Below are 14926 nucleotides of genomic sequence, written 5' to 3'. Positions count from 1 at the left end.
TCTTGAAGTCTAGGGCTACCGCCTTGCTGCAGGCCCTTGTCACCCTGCGCTGGATGATGAATTCCAGCAAGCGATGATCACTATCACCCAGGTGGTCAAGGACCTGGAGCCCCCTTACCAGATCATCGCCTGTGGCCAGGACCAGGTCCAACAGGGCATTTCCTCTGGTGGGGCTGTGCACCTCCTGGGTTAAGTGGAGGTCCTGTATCTCAGCCAGGAACCTCCTGGAACGGTCTGACCTAGCTGACTGCTCCTCCCAGCAGATGTCCAGGTAATTTAGATCACCCATGACAATTACATCCCTTGCCTTAAGTGCCTCTGCAAGCTGGCTCGAAAATTCCCGGTCCAGCTCCTCCCCTTGGTTGGGGGGTCTGTAGTAGACCCCCACCGTTAAATCCCTCTCCCCACGACCCCCTTGTATCTTGACCCAGAGCACTTCAGCAGCAATGGAAGCTTAGGTTAGATATTAGGAACAATTTTCTGACTAGGAGGGTAGTAAAACACTGAAAAAGGTTACCCAGAGAGGTGGTGGAAGCTCCATCCTTGGAGGTTTTCAAGACCTGGCTAGACAAAGCTTTGGCTGGGATGAACTACTTGGGAATGTTCCTGCTTTGAGTAGAGGGTTGGGCTGGGTGACCTCCTGTGGTCCCTTCCAACCCTAACTTTCTATGATTCTATTATCATCCAGTCTGTCCTCCAGCATATAACAGGCTAAATAATTTCACCATGGCTAAAGCATTGCCCTGAAGGCCATCTACTCCTGTGCCAAAGGTCCACCGAAATGGAGAATCCGCCACTTCCCTTGGTAGCTTGTGTGCCAACTCTGCAGCCCCAGAAACTGACACAGAAAGCAAGGGGGAGTTCCCACTTTTATTTGGAAAATCATAGAGGTTAGATGTACACATCAACGGCCAAAGGGAGCCAACAGGTAAAAGGTAAAGAAACATGAATACTGTGGTAACATATACTCAGCACTTTAATTCCCCCCCCGACACACACATACATACACACACACACACACCCTGCCAGAGGTGTCCCAAACAAGCCTTTAGTCCCCAGAGTGCTCAAAAATCAGTCTGCAGCTGCCCCCAAATCTGAGTCCAACTCCTTCAGTCTACAGTCCTGGCTGACCAAGCCAGTGAGATCTCCAGCTCCACTGTGCACTCCTCTATGTAGGGCTGACCAGCTTCCATGTACATGCTACTCCCTCTTCCCCTTACTCCAGCCTCAAGCTTCCTCTTTCTTTTCCCCTTGCCCCCCAGCCCTGGGGTTTTCTAGGGGTTTCAGTTCACATTAACAGAAATCACACTCTACAGACTGCCACCTGTTTCCACATTAGTTTCACATTACACTTGTTCCATTCTAGCCCCTAATATCTCACTGTCAATTGAAAAAACGTGATGAAGATAGAGACTCATGTCCAAACCAGGCCCACTAGAGTAAGAATTTTTCAGTGGAATAACCTGAAGAAAGTAGGTTGGGGACTTTGGCAATCTGCTGAGCTCTCCTCAGATACCTTATGCTCAATTCATGAGGAAGTGAGCATAAGGGCCAAATTTCAGCAAACTCAGTTCTTCACAAGCCAAAGAAATATGAGGATTCAAAAGAATAAGGGGAAGGTCTAAGGAGGTGACTGTGGTACAACTGTTATAACAGGGCAGATAAAAATGGACCAGAAGGCCAGTGTTTTTTTCTGAGAAGTGGAGGGTTCAGAGAGAATTCTTGGTTCTACTCTATAAAATGTGTTTCATCTCTCCTGGGGTTAAAGCAACACATGCTCTTTGACATCTGTGGAGCTGTTGTGATAGTCCCCACTGCATGAAGTGTAGATTGAACTCTCTGTAATCTCTACACTAGGTGGACAGTTCAAGGTATCTTGTTTCCAGGTAGGACCTCAAGCCATGAGGGATTGTGTCCATTTCCATTTTAGCACAGAGACAGCCAGGAGCAGGGATAGCATACATAACATATTGCATTACTGTCTCAAAAATATTCCCATCTTCCCTAAGCACTTATGAGAAGTCATGCTAAGTGCTTCCCTGGGGACTTCCCATAGACACCTTTGGGTACTAGGTTCTGTTTCACTCATGAAACTCCAATGTAAATCATCTGTCTTCATCCACTGAGAACATTCTGGAGTTAGCCAGGAAAAAAAGCTTTTTCTTCCATGGGTAAGTCCGGGTGCTCTAGGCTATAAGAGGGAGCCATCTATAGCACGGGATCCATTCACCTTAACCTCAAGGCCTGTCAGGATGGGGATAATGGCCAACCCCCTCACTCCCTATTCCAAGCCTAGTGCTCTGAAGGCCTCACATGGATTTGATCCATTCCCATCTACATGCAGGAGGTGGCTGTGAAGCGAAGGTATTCAGGAATCCCTGCACTACTTCACACACTTTTCCAGAGCCACCAGGCAGATCTTAGAGGTGAGCCTAGCACCCCTATCCAGTGCCATAGCAAGGGGGTGGGGTGTGGGGGTAAGCGGGGCAACTGCCCCAGGTGCCAAAGAGAAGGGACATGAGATGAAGTTGCGAGCGGCTCATTTGTGGGGGGCATGGGGACAGGGGAAGGGTGGCTCCCACCACTGTGTGCACTCCTGGGCATAGGCAGCAGAAGGCTGGGGGTAATGGGGCTTAGCCCCCCAAGATGTGGGGCAGTGGTGGCAGCACAGAAGACCTCAGGGCAGCCTGGGTGCAGGCTCCAGGCAGCTGAAGCAGGGTGGGAGGGACGTACACAGACACAGACAACCAGCCAGAGCCTACAGGTAGCCAGAAACTCAGTGTATCCCTGCCGGATGTGGAGCAGCACCCAGCAGGTAACATATTTCCAGGAAAAGAGGAACTATTTAAAGCCATTGATGCCAAAATAGATGGCAACTGGCTGGATGGGAAAACTACAGCAAAGGATTTAGGAGTTTTGGTGGATCACAGACCCAATATGAGGGTGCAGTGGAATGGAGCTGCACAAAAGGAAAATGCAGTTTTTGGCTGCATCAATAGAAGCATTAGGTACAAGATATGCAAAATGATAGTGCCGTTTTACTTGGCATAGGTTAGGACTCATATATAGTTTTGGGCTCCATGTTTTAAAAAAGGATGAGGAGAAGTTAGAATGGATCTAGAGGTGGAAGACAGAAATGACAAAAGAATTGGAAGGTAAGCCATGTGAGCAGAGATTGAAAAAAATAGGCATGTTCAGCTCACAAAAACGGCAATTAAGACATGATATGAGAGTAGTCTTCAAATATCTGAAGGGCAGCCACCTTTTTTCCATCGGTGCAGGGAGCAGAAGGTGCGCCAATGGCATGAACTTGCAGCAAAGTATGCTTAAATTGTGTACCAGGGAAAACTTGTTCATTACAGCAGTTATGAACAGTAAGGCAGTGGACTAGACTACCTAGGGATGTTGTGGAATCGCTATCACTGGAGATTTTGAAAAATTGGTGGGATAAGCATTGGTCAGGGATGATCTAGGGGTAGCTATGCCTAGAGTGGTCTACAAAGAAGAACAGTTGGAATTCCAGGAAACCCTCTCTCCCCCCCACCCCAACATGGATCATGAGGAGATAACAAGAGTTCTGCAGCTGTGAGCAAATAGATATTAGAAATACAAGGTCTGTTCAAAAAGTATTGAGACTGAACGTGTATTTGTGATACAAAGTATTGGGTGGGGGGCATGGCTTTGCTGAACATGTCTGGGCATGTTGGGACTCCTCTGGACAGGCTTGCAGCTCATGGTGTTTCTCCAGTTTTCTGTGGCCAGCAGTTGAAGTAAGATCTCGTGTGTCTCGTGGCCCCTTTCGGTATGTCAGAGTGTGCAGAACAACACATGTGGTTTAAATTTTGCATGCAAATCGGGAAAACAGCATATGAAACATTTGAATTACTTAAAATAGCATTTGGTGATGACACCATGAGCCATGCAAGAGTTTTTGAATGGTATCATCGGTTTAAAAAAGGGCGATCATCGGTCGAAAGTGATGAGCATTCTGGATGCTCTTCAACATCACAAAATGATGAGAATGTGGCAGCAGTTCACAGTTTGGTTCGAAATGACAGGTGATTGACTGTCCAAGAGATAGCAGAAGTTGGAACTTCTGTTGATTCATGTCATTCAATTCTAACCGGTGATTTGGAAATGAAATGACCAAAAAAATGACCAGAAAAATGGGTGTCAGACTTTTGGATGCTTCACCACAATAAGGCGCCTGCCCACTCAGCACAGCTTGTAAAGCAATTTTTAACCAAACACTGTATCCCACAAGTGTTGCAGCCTCCATATTCACCTGATATGGCCTCATGCGACTTTTTTCTTTCCCCTCAACTAAAGAAAATCTTGAAAGAAAGAAGATTTTGTGATGTGGAAACCATAAAACAAGATGCAATTGAGCAGCTTTTAGTGATTCCACAAATTGCTTATCAGAGGTGCTTCCAACAATGGCAGAAATGCTGGGAGAAGAGTGTGGATGCAGAAGAAGCATACTTCAAAGGAGGTTAAGCTGAAACCCCCGTAAATAAAATATTTTGTTTCCTACAGCATCAGTCTTGATACTTTTTGAACAGCCCTCATATTTTGCTCAGCATCAGTAGAATAAAGAAGAGCTCAACAACCCGCTCAGTTATGAACACAGCTGAGATAAGTTTATGGAGGAGATAGAAAAAGGGGAGTTCTGGCTGTCCAGGTAAGGGGTATGATGTGTGGACTTATGCTTGCTGTCTCCGGGTTGCAGGGCAAAATGGAGAATACATGACTTTTTCCCATGCTTCTGTGGTTTGCTTGTTGCTAGATGGGGCTAGGAAGGAATTTTTTTTTTCCATTCCAGTATCTACAGGTTTTTTTTCACCTTCCTCAGAAGCATTGGGTGTTGGCTGCAGCCAAAGCTGGGGATTTTAGCTGGTATGTGCTGATGCTTCTGCTACAACTAAGATCCAGATCTTCTTGCTTAGAGAGTCTTGCCCCTCTGCTCAGGGTAAGGCCAATTACCAGATTTGGGATCAGGAAGGAATTTTACCTCGTTAAGACTAATGCAGACCATGAGTGCTTTGCCTTTCTCTGTAATAGGGGCATGACCCTCTCCCTTGGATTTCTCAAGTGCATTTTAACAACCCTTGCTGTGGCAGGACACTTGACAGCCTTCATCCCCCTATTTTACCTGTGGCAGGTTATGGTGCTTTTAAGCAATATGCCTTGTAGTTGAGTGACAGCAGTGATTATGAAGGTAGAAAAGGGCATAAGAATGGTTTGGATCATTGGCAACTGGTGCTGCCTTAGTCAGGGGGGGCATGTGCCCCCCTGCAACCAGTCCCACCAACCAGAGTGGGGGGCCCCCACAGGTGATCCTGCAGTCTGGGGGGTGTCCCCTGCAGGTGATCCTGCAGTCTGGGGGGGGGGGAGAGCTGCAGCAATCAGCCGGCACTTGCTCCCAGCAGCAGCCGCAGCCACTCCTGAAAGCGGCTGCAGCAAGTGCAGTGATTGGCCGGCACCTGCCCATCTCCTAAGCAGTGAGCGTGGCCATCAGAGGGTGCACTGGTGCTCTCAGGGGGTGCACGTGCACCCCCATGCACCCCCTGTGCATTGCCACTGGTTTGGATAGGGATGATCCTGCTTCAGGCATTGGACTAGATGACTTCTGGAGGTCCCTTCCATCCCTACTTTTCTATTATTCTACGAATAACTTCTGAAACAGCTCATTTCCTAACATACTTCTGCTATCCTATGTGTTTAGATGATACCTCTGGAGACCATGGACGTGAGAAACAATCGCACCCTGGTGATGGAGTTTGTCCTGGTGGGCTTCACATCAGAGCCACATCTGCAACCTGCCCTCTTTGTGATATTTCTCTTCTCTTACATCCTAATGTTGGTAGGAAATCTGGGCCTCACAGTCCTAATCTTTCTGGACTCAGAATTGCATACCCCTATGTATTTCTTTATAGGCAGCCTCTGTTTTCTAGACACGTGGTACTCTACAGTATATATTCCACGGATTCTGGTTGACTGCATTTCCAAGAGCAATATCATGTCCTATGCTGGTTGTGTCTTGCAATTCTTCTTCTCTTGTGCTGTGGTCCATACAGAGTGCTTCCTGCTGGCTGCCATGGCCTATGACCGCTATGTGGCCATCTGCAACCCTCTGCTCTATTCCTCAGTCATGACCAGGAAGCTCTGCATCCAGTTGGTGCTCAGCTCTTACATGGCTGGATTTATCAATTCTATTGTGCACACTGGGAACACCTTCCGCCTGCACTTCTGTGGGGACAACACCATTAATTACTTCTTCTGTGATGCCCTGCCCCTGGTGAAAATGGCTTGTGAGGATACCCAGGTCTATGAGATCATCCTGGCTGCTGTTGTTGGCTTTAATGTGGGAGTTTCCACTGCCCTTGTCCTGGGCTCCTACACAGCCATTGTCGCAGCCATTTTGCGCATCCGCTCTGCCACCAGCCAGCGCAAGGCCTTTTCCACCTGTTCTGCCCACCTGGTCTCTGTCACCCTCTTTTATGGCTCCAACTTCTTCATTTATTTGCAGCCCAGCTCCCAGCACACTCCAGATTTGAACAAAGTGGCTGCCTTGTTCTACACAGTGGTCAACCCTCTTCTGAATCCCATCATTTACAGTTTGCGCAACAAAGACATGAAAGAGGCATTCAAGAAAGCACTCAGAAGAACATAGACACCAGGCAACTGGTGGTGACACTAGGTGTGCCCACAGAGAGGAGAGATGAAACCCAAGTCTTATTCTGCCATGTGTTTAGATAAAAATCAGGGACATTCTCTCATCCTGCTCAGAGGGCATGAATAGCGTGTGCCCCCAGCAGCTGGGGGGGCACGGCTGCGCTGGTGGCAGCAGGAGCGTGCCAGCGGCAATGGGAGCCTGGCTGTGGTAAGCGCAGAGCTCCCACAGACACCACCAGCACTGTTGGTGGCTGGGGGGAGGGGGTGGGGGGTGGTGAGCGCTGACCAGGGGTAGTGACCACCCGCAGGCACTGCCAGCAGTGGTGGTCAGGGGCGATTGTAAACCCCCCACAGATGCCACTGGCGGTGTTGGTGGCGGGGTGGCATGCAGCAACTACCTGAAGGCACCGCCGACAATGCCGGCAGCGCCTTTTTCAGGGGATGCACCGCCACACTTAAGGGTTGTACCTGCACCCACGTGCACCCCCTACACGTCACTCCTGTCACAGGGACTGGTCTGGCTATGTTTGCTTTCTGGCAGCAAGGCTTCTACCATCTGGTATATTCATACAGAATCCACTCAGTAATAAAATACAGTCCATCCATGAGCACCTTCTTGACCAATCCACATCCTGCATCCAAGCTTGGAGCAACAGCCATAACTGATATGGAAACAGCAATATCAATGTATGCACACAGGAGCAAGATATAAACAAAGACACTCAATGTAACTATTCCAAACACTCACTTCAGTCCTCCTGAAATCTTATGGTTAATACTGGGGAGAAAGAGAAAGGCACGGCCCCATTGTACCAGTCTAAGAACCCCAAATAGAATAGTGCATACACCTGTAGAAGAAGAAAACCCCAGGCCTTAATTTGTGTTTAAGAAGTGCTTTGTGGAATTTTCCATAAACACTGAACAGACCTATGAGGTCAATAGGTCAAACCATAAGTTTCCTGCCCTTGCAGCTTTCTGGTTCCAACTAGTTCTCTGTTTAACTTGTTATATCTTGTGTCATGTGACCTGAAATTTAAACATATAAAAGGTTTGCTTTGATTGTCTGTGGTGGAGAGGCTCAGTGCCCCCCCTGTGTGGGAGGTCCCGAGCCCCCCCCCCCCCACCTGCATCTGCTTGTAAATAAAGGGTCTCTGACAACTTCGTGACTAAACAACAGAGTGAACCTTGTTTTTTCCACAATTCTTGGTGCCGACTCAGATGGCAACACCCAGCTGAGAGAACCGACAGGCTTGCAGACTGTTCCCCTCCGAAACCTCAGGTGCCAAATCAAGGTAAGAGACCTTTTGAAATCTCTAAAGGGGTTATCAGTGGAGGACTGCCCATGCGGGTCGGGAAACCAGCTCAAGCTTATGCCATCCGAACTTCTGAAATACGAACTTGTCAGACACTCTAAAGGGTATGTATGAAACCAGTTTACAAGTAAAAGGGTAAAAGGAAAGTCTAGACTAAGGAATATAGAAAGCTGGGGAATAGTGTGAGTGTTTTCCATGGTGTTGCTGACCAAGGCTGGGACTAACGAAATATTCTTGAACCCCGTGCCTCAGCCCAAAAGTCCCTTTGTGGGAAAGAATATGAGCCGCTGACCAGGTCTGAGACTAAGGTTGGGTTTAGCTGTCCCAAGGCTGTTTAGAAAGGCAGACTTGAAAGCAAGGGGGCCCAACTGGAACCTCGTGACCCAGCAGACAGGTTTATCCTTTCCCCATCCACGGTAATCGTCCCGATAACCGGCGGTTTATGTGCAAAATTAGCACATTGGGTCCCTTATTCTCTTCCCTGTGTGAGTGCCCTGTGTGAATTGAGGAATGGGGGGGGTCTGGGTAAAAGGATGTCCCAACCCCACCAAAAGGAACCCCAGCAGGTTATATGTATGTGCATTATGGTAAAAAATCATATAATTTGTTAGATAAATGGAATTGGTATACCAGGGATAACCCTCCAAAACAATTTCCTTCAGAAGGAACTTTTGATCTGGATAAACTGATCCACCTCTGAAAAGCTCTAGAGTCCCAAGGTAGCAAGACCACCCAAACTCAATGGGATGTCTATTTTGATTGGTATGAAGAAGGTAGGAAGAGACAACAAGAATCCTGGGTAAGGAGTCTTAAGGACTCCCAAGAAAAACTAAAAGCAGAAATTAAGCAATTGAAAAATGGATACAGCCTTGGCCAGGCTAATCATCCCTCAGCAATTCCTACCCCTTTATATCCCCAACTAACTCATGAGACTGAGGACGAGTCTGTAGAAGATATTTTAGAAAGTATTTCTTGTTTAGCCCAACCACCACCTAACCACGTACGCCTTCCACTTAAATTGGAAACTCCACCTAGTCCAGAGGGCTCTTCTGCAGGCTCATTTTCCCCTGTGGGTATAAATAACAGTCGCCCTAAAAAGGGCCCTGTTATTCAAGTACCATTGCACCAATTACCAGGTGCACAAGGTTTGGTAACGGTACATGCCCCTTGGACACCTGGGGATTTAAGAAATCTAATTAAAGAATTTCCTAACATCAGAGAAAAGCCCCAGAAGTTTAAAGATGAGCTCCAAACTGTTATTAACTGTTACAACCCTACATGGTCTGATGTGAACCAGCTTTTGCATGCCGTACTTCCTTCTGAAGTCCGGCAACGCCTAACAGATGAGGCAAACTGGCCACAGCGAGACCCTGGTCATGGGACAGATCTCGCAACCACACAACGCCAGTTACTAGAAGCCATATCTGTCGTATGTCCTAAGAAAACTGATTGGGCAAAGTTTAATAATTGTAAACAGAATAAAGGAGAGTCTCCAGCAGACTATTTAAACCGAATCAAAGAAGTTTTTGAGACACTCAGGAATAGATGAAGCTACCCAAAACGCTCGGGAAGCAATTACAGCCGCATTTGTACAAGGCCTACAGACTAAATTAGGAGACCAATTGCATAACATGTGTGGGCTGGCAAACAAAACCTTTAACTGAACTAGTTACGGTTGCCAATCATTGTTTAGCGTGTCAGGAAAGAAAGAAAGAAAATAATGAAGTCTGAAAGAAAGAAAGAAAATAATGAAGCCAAATTAATGGCTTTGCAACTTCCAACCTATTACCCCAGAGGATGAGAACGTGGAAAAGGGAATTCACGAGGCCGAGGAAGGGGACGCGGGTGCTGGCAGATGAATGTTTCCTGCTTTGACCATTCTTCCTGTTTTTACTGTGGTCAAACCGGTTGTTGGAAAGGAGAATGTCCCAACAGACCGCCTACCTCTACCCCTTCAACAGGGAACTCTGCAAATCAACAACATCAGCAATTTTCCCTGCCTCCTCCCCAAAATTCTTTATCTCAATATGAGGACCGCCTAAGGGAAAGTAACTTCATCCTTTCACCACTCTTACCTGTTGATCAGTCTGGACCCTTTCTAGAATGTACCATAGTGGGGGAAAAGGTAACTTGCCTTGTTGACACGGGGGCAAGCCGTTCCGCTTTGCATCTTTTTGATCTTCCTGATCCACCTCTTTCCAATGCTGTTGTTAATGCTGTCGGCATTTCTAACCAAGTAATTTCTCACCCTGTAACTCAACCCTTGTCCGTCACTCTTGCTCCTATCTCTGACCACCAGGCCTTTCTTTTAAGCCCTTTTACTCCTGTTAATCTTTTAGGTCGTGACCTACTTTGTTAACTTGGTTGTACTATTTATTGTACAGCGGATGGAGTTTTCCTTGAAGTACCAGCAGAAAACAAATGTGCAGTTCTTGCTGCTATGACTGAACCAGGCAACAAACCTTGATTTCAAAGAAGAAATCCTTAAACAGGTACCCCCTGCCCTATGGTCAGAGCATGCTAATGAAGTTGGGCAGATACACACCGCTGAACCTGTTAGAATCCGTCTGGATCCGTGAAAGCAGCTTCCGCGCATTTCCCAGTATCCTCTTAGTCAGGAGGCGGAGCAAGATCGCGCCAGTCATTTCTTCCCTCCATCAGCAAGGTACTTTGGTTCCCACTTCTAGTCCTTGTAATACTCCAATTCTGCCAGTTAAGAAACCAGGCAAAACTACCTATCACTTCGTGCAAGACTTGCGAGCTGTTAATTCTGTTGTTTTACCTATTTTTCCTGTAGTACCTAACCCAGCTACCATTCTTTCTTGCGTTACACCGAAAGCTTGTTTCTTTACTGTTGTAGACTTGTGTTCTGCTTTTTTTTCAATTCCTATTCATCCAGATAGTCAGTTTTTGTTTGCATTTACTTATAAAGTCTTACAATATACTTGGACTAGACTCCCACAAAGGTATACAGAGTCCCTTTCTATCTTTTCACAAATTTTGAAGAAAGATTTAGACGACATTCAGTTCAAACACCTTTCTGTCCTTATGCGGTATGTCGATGATCTTTTGCTTGCCTCACCTTCCTTTGAAGTCTGTAAAATCGATTCTTTGCACCTTTTGACCTGTCTTACTTTAAAGGGCCATAAAGCTTCTAAAGAAAAACTTCAGCTCTGCTTACCAAAGGTTCATTATTTAGGCCATGATATTTCCATAGGTGAACGTCACCTTTCAACTGCGTGAGTTGAAACAATTCTCAAAATCCCTCAGCCCACAATTGTCTCTCAAATGCGTGCCTTTTTAGGTATGGCCGGATATTGCAGCCAGTGGATTTTGGACTATGCCTCAATTGTGAAACTCTTGCAAAATCTTACCTTAAAGGACATCCCTGAACCTTTGCAGTGGTCTGCAGAAGCTGAAAATGCCTTTTCTGTCATTAAAACTGCCCTTTCACAGGCACCCGCACTGGGACTTCCTGATTATTCAAAGGCTTTTACACTCTTTTGTCATGAAAGAGATGGCTTTGCTCTGGGGGTACTTACTCAATCCCACAGAGATAAACATCATCCTATTGCCTACTATAGTACAGCCTTAGATCCTGTAGCAACTGAGTTTCCACCATGCCTTCGAGCAATTGCTGCTGCTGCTATTCTTGTAGAATCATCTGCAAATATTGTTCTAGCCTCGCACTTAACTGTTGCTGTACCCCACTCAGTGGCCGCACTTCTTTTAAAAAACAAAACCCAGCACCTTTCAAATGCTCGTTTAACTAAATATGAAATTTTGCTACTTTCTGCTGCCCACATTACTTTAATTCAGTGCCCTGTACTTAATCCTGCATCCTTATTACCTGCACCTTCTGATGGCGAGCCTCATGACTGCCTCACTATTACTGCTCATTTAACTTTACCCCGGGTTGATCTTAAGGACATTCCTATTCCAAATGCTGATCTAGTTTTGTATGTTGATGAGTCCTGCCTAAGAAACTCTAAAGGCTCTCTTGTTGCAGGTTACGCTGTATGTTCCCAGCACGAGGTACTCAAAAGTAATTTTTTACCTTCTGTCTATTCTGCCCAAATTGCTGAACTTGTTGCCCTCACTCATGCTTGTACCCTTGCTCAAGGTAAAACTGTTAATATATATACAGATTCACGTTATGCCTTTGGTGTTGTCCATGATTATGGGCAATTATGGAAACAACGTGGGTTTCTTACCTCAAATGGCACACCTATTCGTAATGGTTCTTATATAGCCACCTTATTAGATGCCCTTCAATTACCTATTGCTGTTGCTATTATTGAATATGTTGCTCATCAATCTTCCCAGGATGAAGTTATGCATGGAAATACTCTGGCTGATTCTGCAGCTAGAGCTGCGACCCTTTCACCCCCTCAGGCTGAGCAACTGTTTTTTTCTCATGAGCAGTCTCCTATTGCAACTCTTCATGATGTTGTACTTCTCCAAGATCAGGTTGCAGATTCTGAAAAAGACACCTGGAGACTGCATGGGTGTGTTGCACAAAGTGCTAGTTTCGTGCCCCTGGAGGCTTTTCCCAAATACCTCAAGGAGGGAGTCACACTCAGGCTGAGTCCATTATAAGTTTATTGATTGCGCAATCGGTCGACAAAGGGGTTAAGTAACCCAAAGCAGAGTCGGCCCCCAGTCCTTGTCTGAGGGTCTTTTATAGCTTACCTAAACAAAGAACTGTAACGTGTCTTACAACTATTGGCGGTTTCACAATTTTACCGTTACGTCTAAGTTTCCACAGGATGTCAGGGCCTTTTAAGTTAGACTCAACTTATTATGGGATAGATGAAGGCGCATGCGTGTTGAGGAAGCTGTGGTAAACTCAGTGTCCTTTAGTAACCCCTTATCTTCGTGTAATTCTAGGTCATTGAACAGGTGCGATTGTGAAACTCTATGTGTAAAGCTGTCTTTAACCTATATGCAGAAGCTGTTAGCAAGCCATGTTGAATACAGAAGCATATTGCAAAAATAAAGCATCACGTCTAATTTTAAACCTTATGTCTAAAATCTAATGTATTTGTACTACAGGTGCATATTACACCCTGATCACCTTTGGCGCTCCCCGGACGGCCGCCTGGTTGCGCCCAAGGTCTTACTTTCCTACCTTGCTCGCATGTACCATTGAGTGGCCCATGTGAGCAAAGGGGGGATGATCACAGCTATTCAACTTGATTGGTATGCTCCAAATTTTCCTTCCATTGCTCAGCACTACTGCCAGGCTTGTCCTGTGTGTCAAGCCCATAACGTAGGCAAACCTGTTAAAAGTAAGAAAGCTGCACATCCCCCACCTTGGGGACCCTTTGTAAATATTCAGATTGACTTTATACAAATGTGGAAATATTGTAAGTATCAATGTGTACTTGTTATAGTTTGTATGTTTTCAAGTTGGATTGAAGTTTATCCTGTGGCAAATGCCAATACTAAAGCTGTCACTAAAATCATTTTAAAGGACCTTATCCCGCGATTCAGAATTCCACTTACCATCAAGAGTGACAGGGGATCTCATTTTACTGGGCAAATTATGCAAGAAATATGTAAAGCCCTGCAGATTCGACAGAATTTTCACTGCCCTTATCATCCACAGTCAGCAGGTACTGTAGAAAGACAAAATGGGATACTGAAAATTAAACTAGCATGGTTATTTCTTTCAACTTTTCCTCAAAAAGCTTGCCTTTAACACTTCAGTCATTTGTTTTTCCAACTTAACTTCTCCACATCCTTTTGGAGCCCAGAATTGCATACAAAACACTAAATGGGGCCTAATTAACCCTGAGTAGAGTGACAGTATAATATGAAATCTGTTGGAAACACAGGATCTCAACTCAGATTTAATGTTTTTGAAGACAATATTTTATGAGAAAAATTTTCTTTTTAGCCAAACTGGTAAGTTTTGTGAAAAAAAAGTACTTTGGTCTGAAGCAGAGTTGTCAAACTCACCCTGCCCCTCAACCCGCCAAATTGCATCCAGACCATGGGGCACATCCTACAGACATTGCATTATTAAAACAGTGGAGAGAGAGAGAATTTAATTGTCAGTAAGTTGGGCACTCTAATTACAAAGAAACAGGTTAGTTAACTGTTATTGCAAAACAATAAAAGTAATTTCTGAAAAAAATTAAGAATTTGTATAACTATCAGTGCTGGTTAAGTATAATATGAACCAGTCAGTCTTGAATAGCATCCTTCTTTTGCTTGCTGGGTTTTTGGTTGTAGGTGTGTTGGTCTAAGGACATATACAGGCAAGGTTTTTTGAGTAGATATGATATCACATCTACTCAGAAATCAGAGATCTACCTATGGACATCTTCTTGGCTAATCTCCATCTTTCATCTTGCCAAGAGCAACACCAGTAAGCTATATGGGGAAAAAGCAATAGAAACATAGCCCCACATGATGATGATAAACAAAATAAACACATATGTGGACAACTGTTTCTACTGCTGGATGCCTTCTCCCCAGATTCTATAGTTAATCTTTGGGATTGAAGGGAGGGAAAACTTACAGTAGAACTAAGGCTTCAGTCAAGATCATGACCCCATTGAGGAAGAAAAAGAACCTGAATAAAATAGTTGTAACCCTAGTCATGGTGCTACCCAAGGCCGCATCTGAATTCAGGGTCCTGAGATGTCAAATAGCTTCGCTCAACTCTCCAGCCCCCACAAGGCTGGGGACACCTCTCTGTGGAGTGCTTTCTTGTGGTCTCCCCATACACTGGTTTACATACAGTCTAACTGTTTACAATGTTTATTATTTACAAAACAGTCAACATATGGATGAGGTTACTATCAAAACAGGATATCAATAATCTAATTGTCAAAGCCAGGGTATCAATGAACTAATAACACTTTATACCAATTAAATAAAGAACACCCTCACTATAACACCCCAGTTTAGGCCTTGAGACCCAAGTG

General features: G+C 45.3%; 2 protein-coding genes across 2 annotated transcripts in view; one reads left to right on the top strand and one right to left on the bottom strand.

Moving 5' to 3' along the window:
- Positions 1 to 13551, bottom strand: part of LOC102371484 (olfactory receptor 9G4-like) — a 32728-nt gene extending 19177 nt beyond the window's left edge. The window contains exon 1 of the mRNA XM_006026064.1: positions 13497 to 13551. The gene's annotated coding sequence lies outside the window, so the exon portion shown is untranslated. The remainder of the gene's footprint in view (positions 1 to 13496) is intronic.
- Positions 5744 to 6673, top strand: LOC102371224 (olfactory receptor 9G4-like). Its single transcript, XM_006026063.1, has one exon. It carries the CDS (start codon positions 5744 to 5746, stop codon positions 6671 to 6673), a length of 930 nt encoding a protein of 309 aa, XP_006026125.1.
- Positions 13552 to 14926: the final 1375 nt, after the last annotated feature.

The sequence above is a fragment of the Alligator sinensis genome, unplaced genomic scaffold (assembly GCF_000455745.1).
Source record: "Alligator sinensis unplaced genomic scaffold, ASM45574v1 scaffold437_1, whole genome shotgun sequence".
Taxonomy (NCBI): domain Eukaryota; kingdom Metazoa; phylum Chordata; order Crocodylia; family Alligatoridae; genus Alligator; species Alligator sinensis.
This window is presented reverse-complemented; position numbering and strand designations above follow the sequence as displayed.

What these genes read in the sequence shown, in the direction of transcription:
- LOC102371224 (XM_006026063.1), top strand. Translation starts at nt 5,744, where the DNA reads ATGGACGTGAGAAACAATCGCACCCTGGTGATGGAGTTTGTCCTGGTG.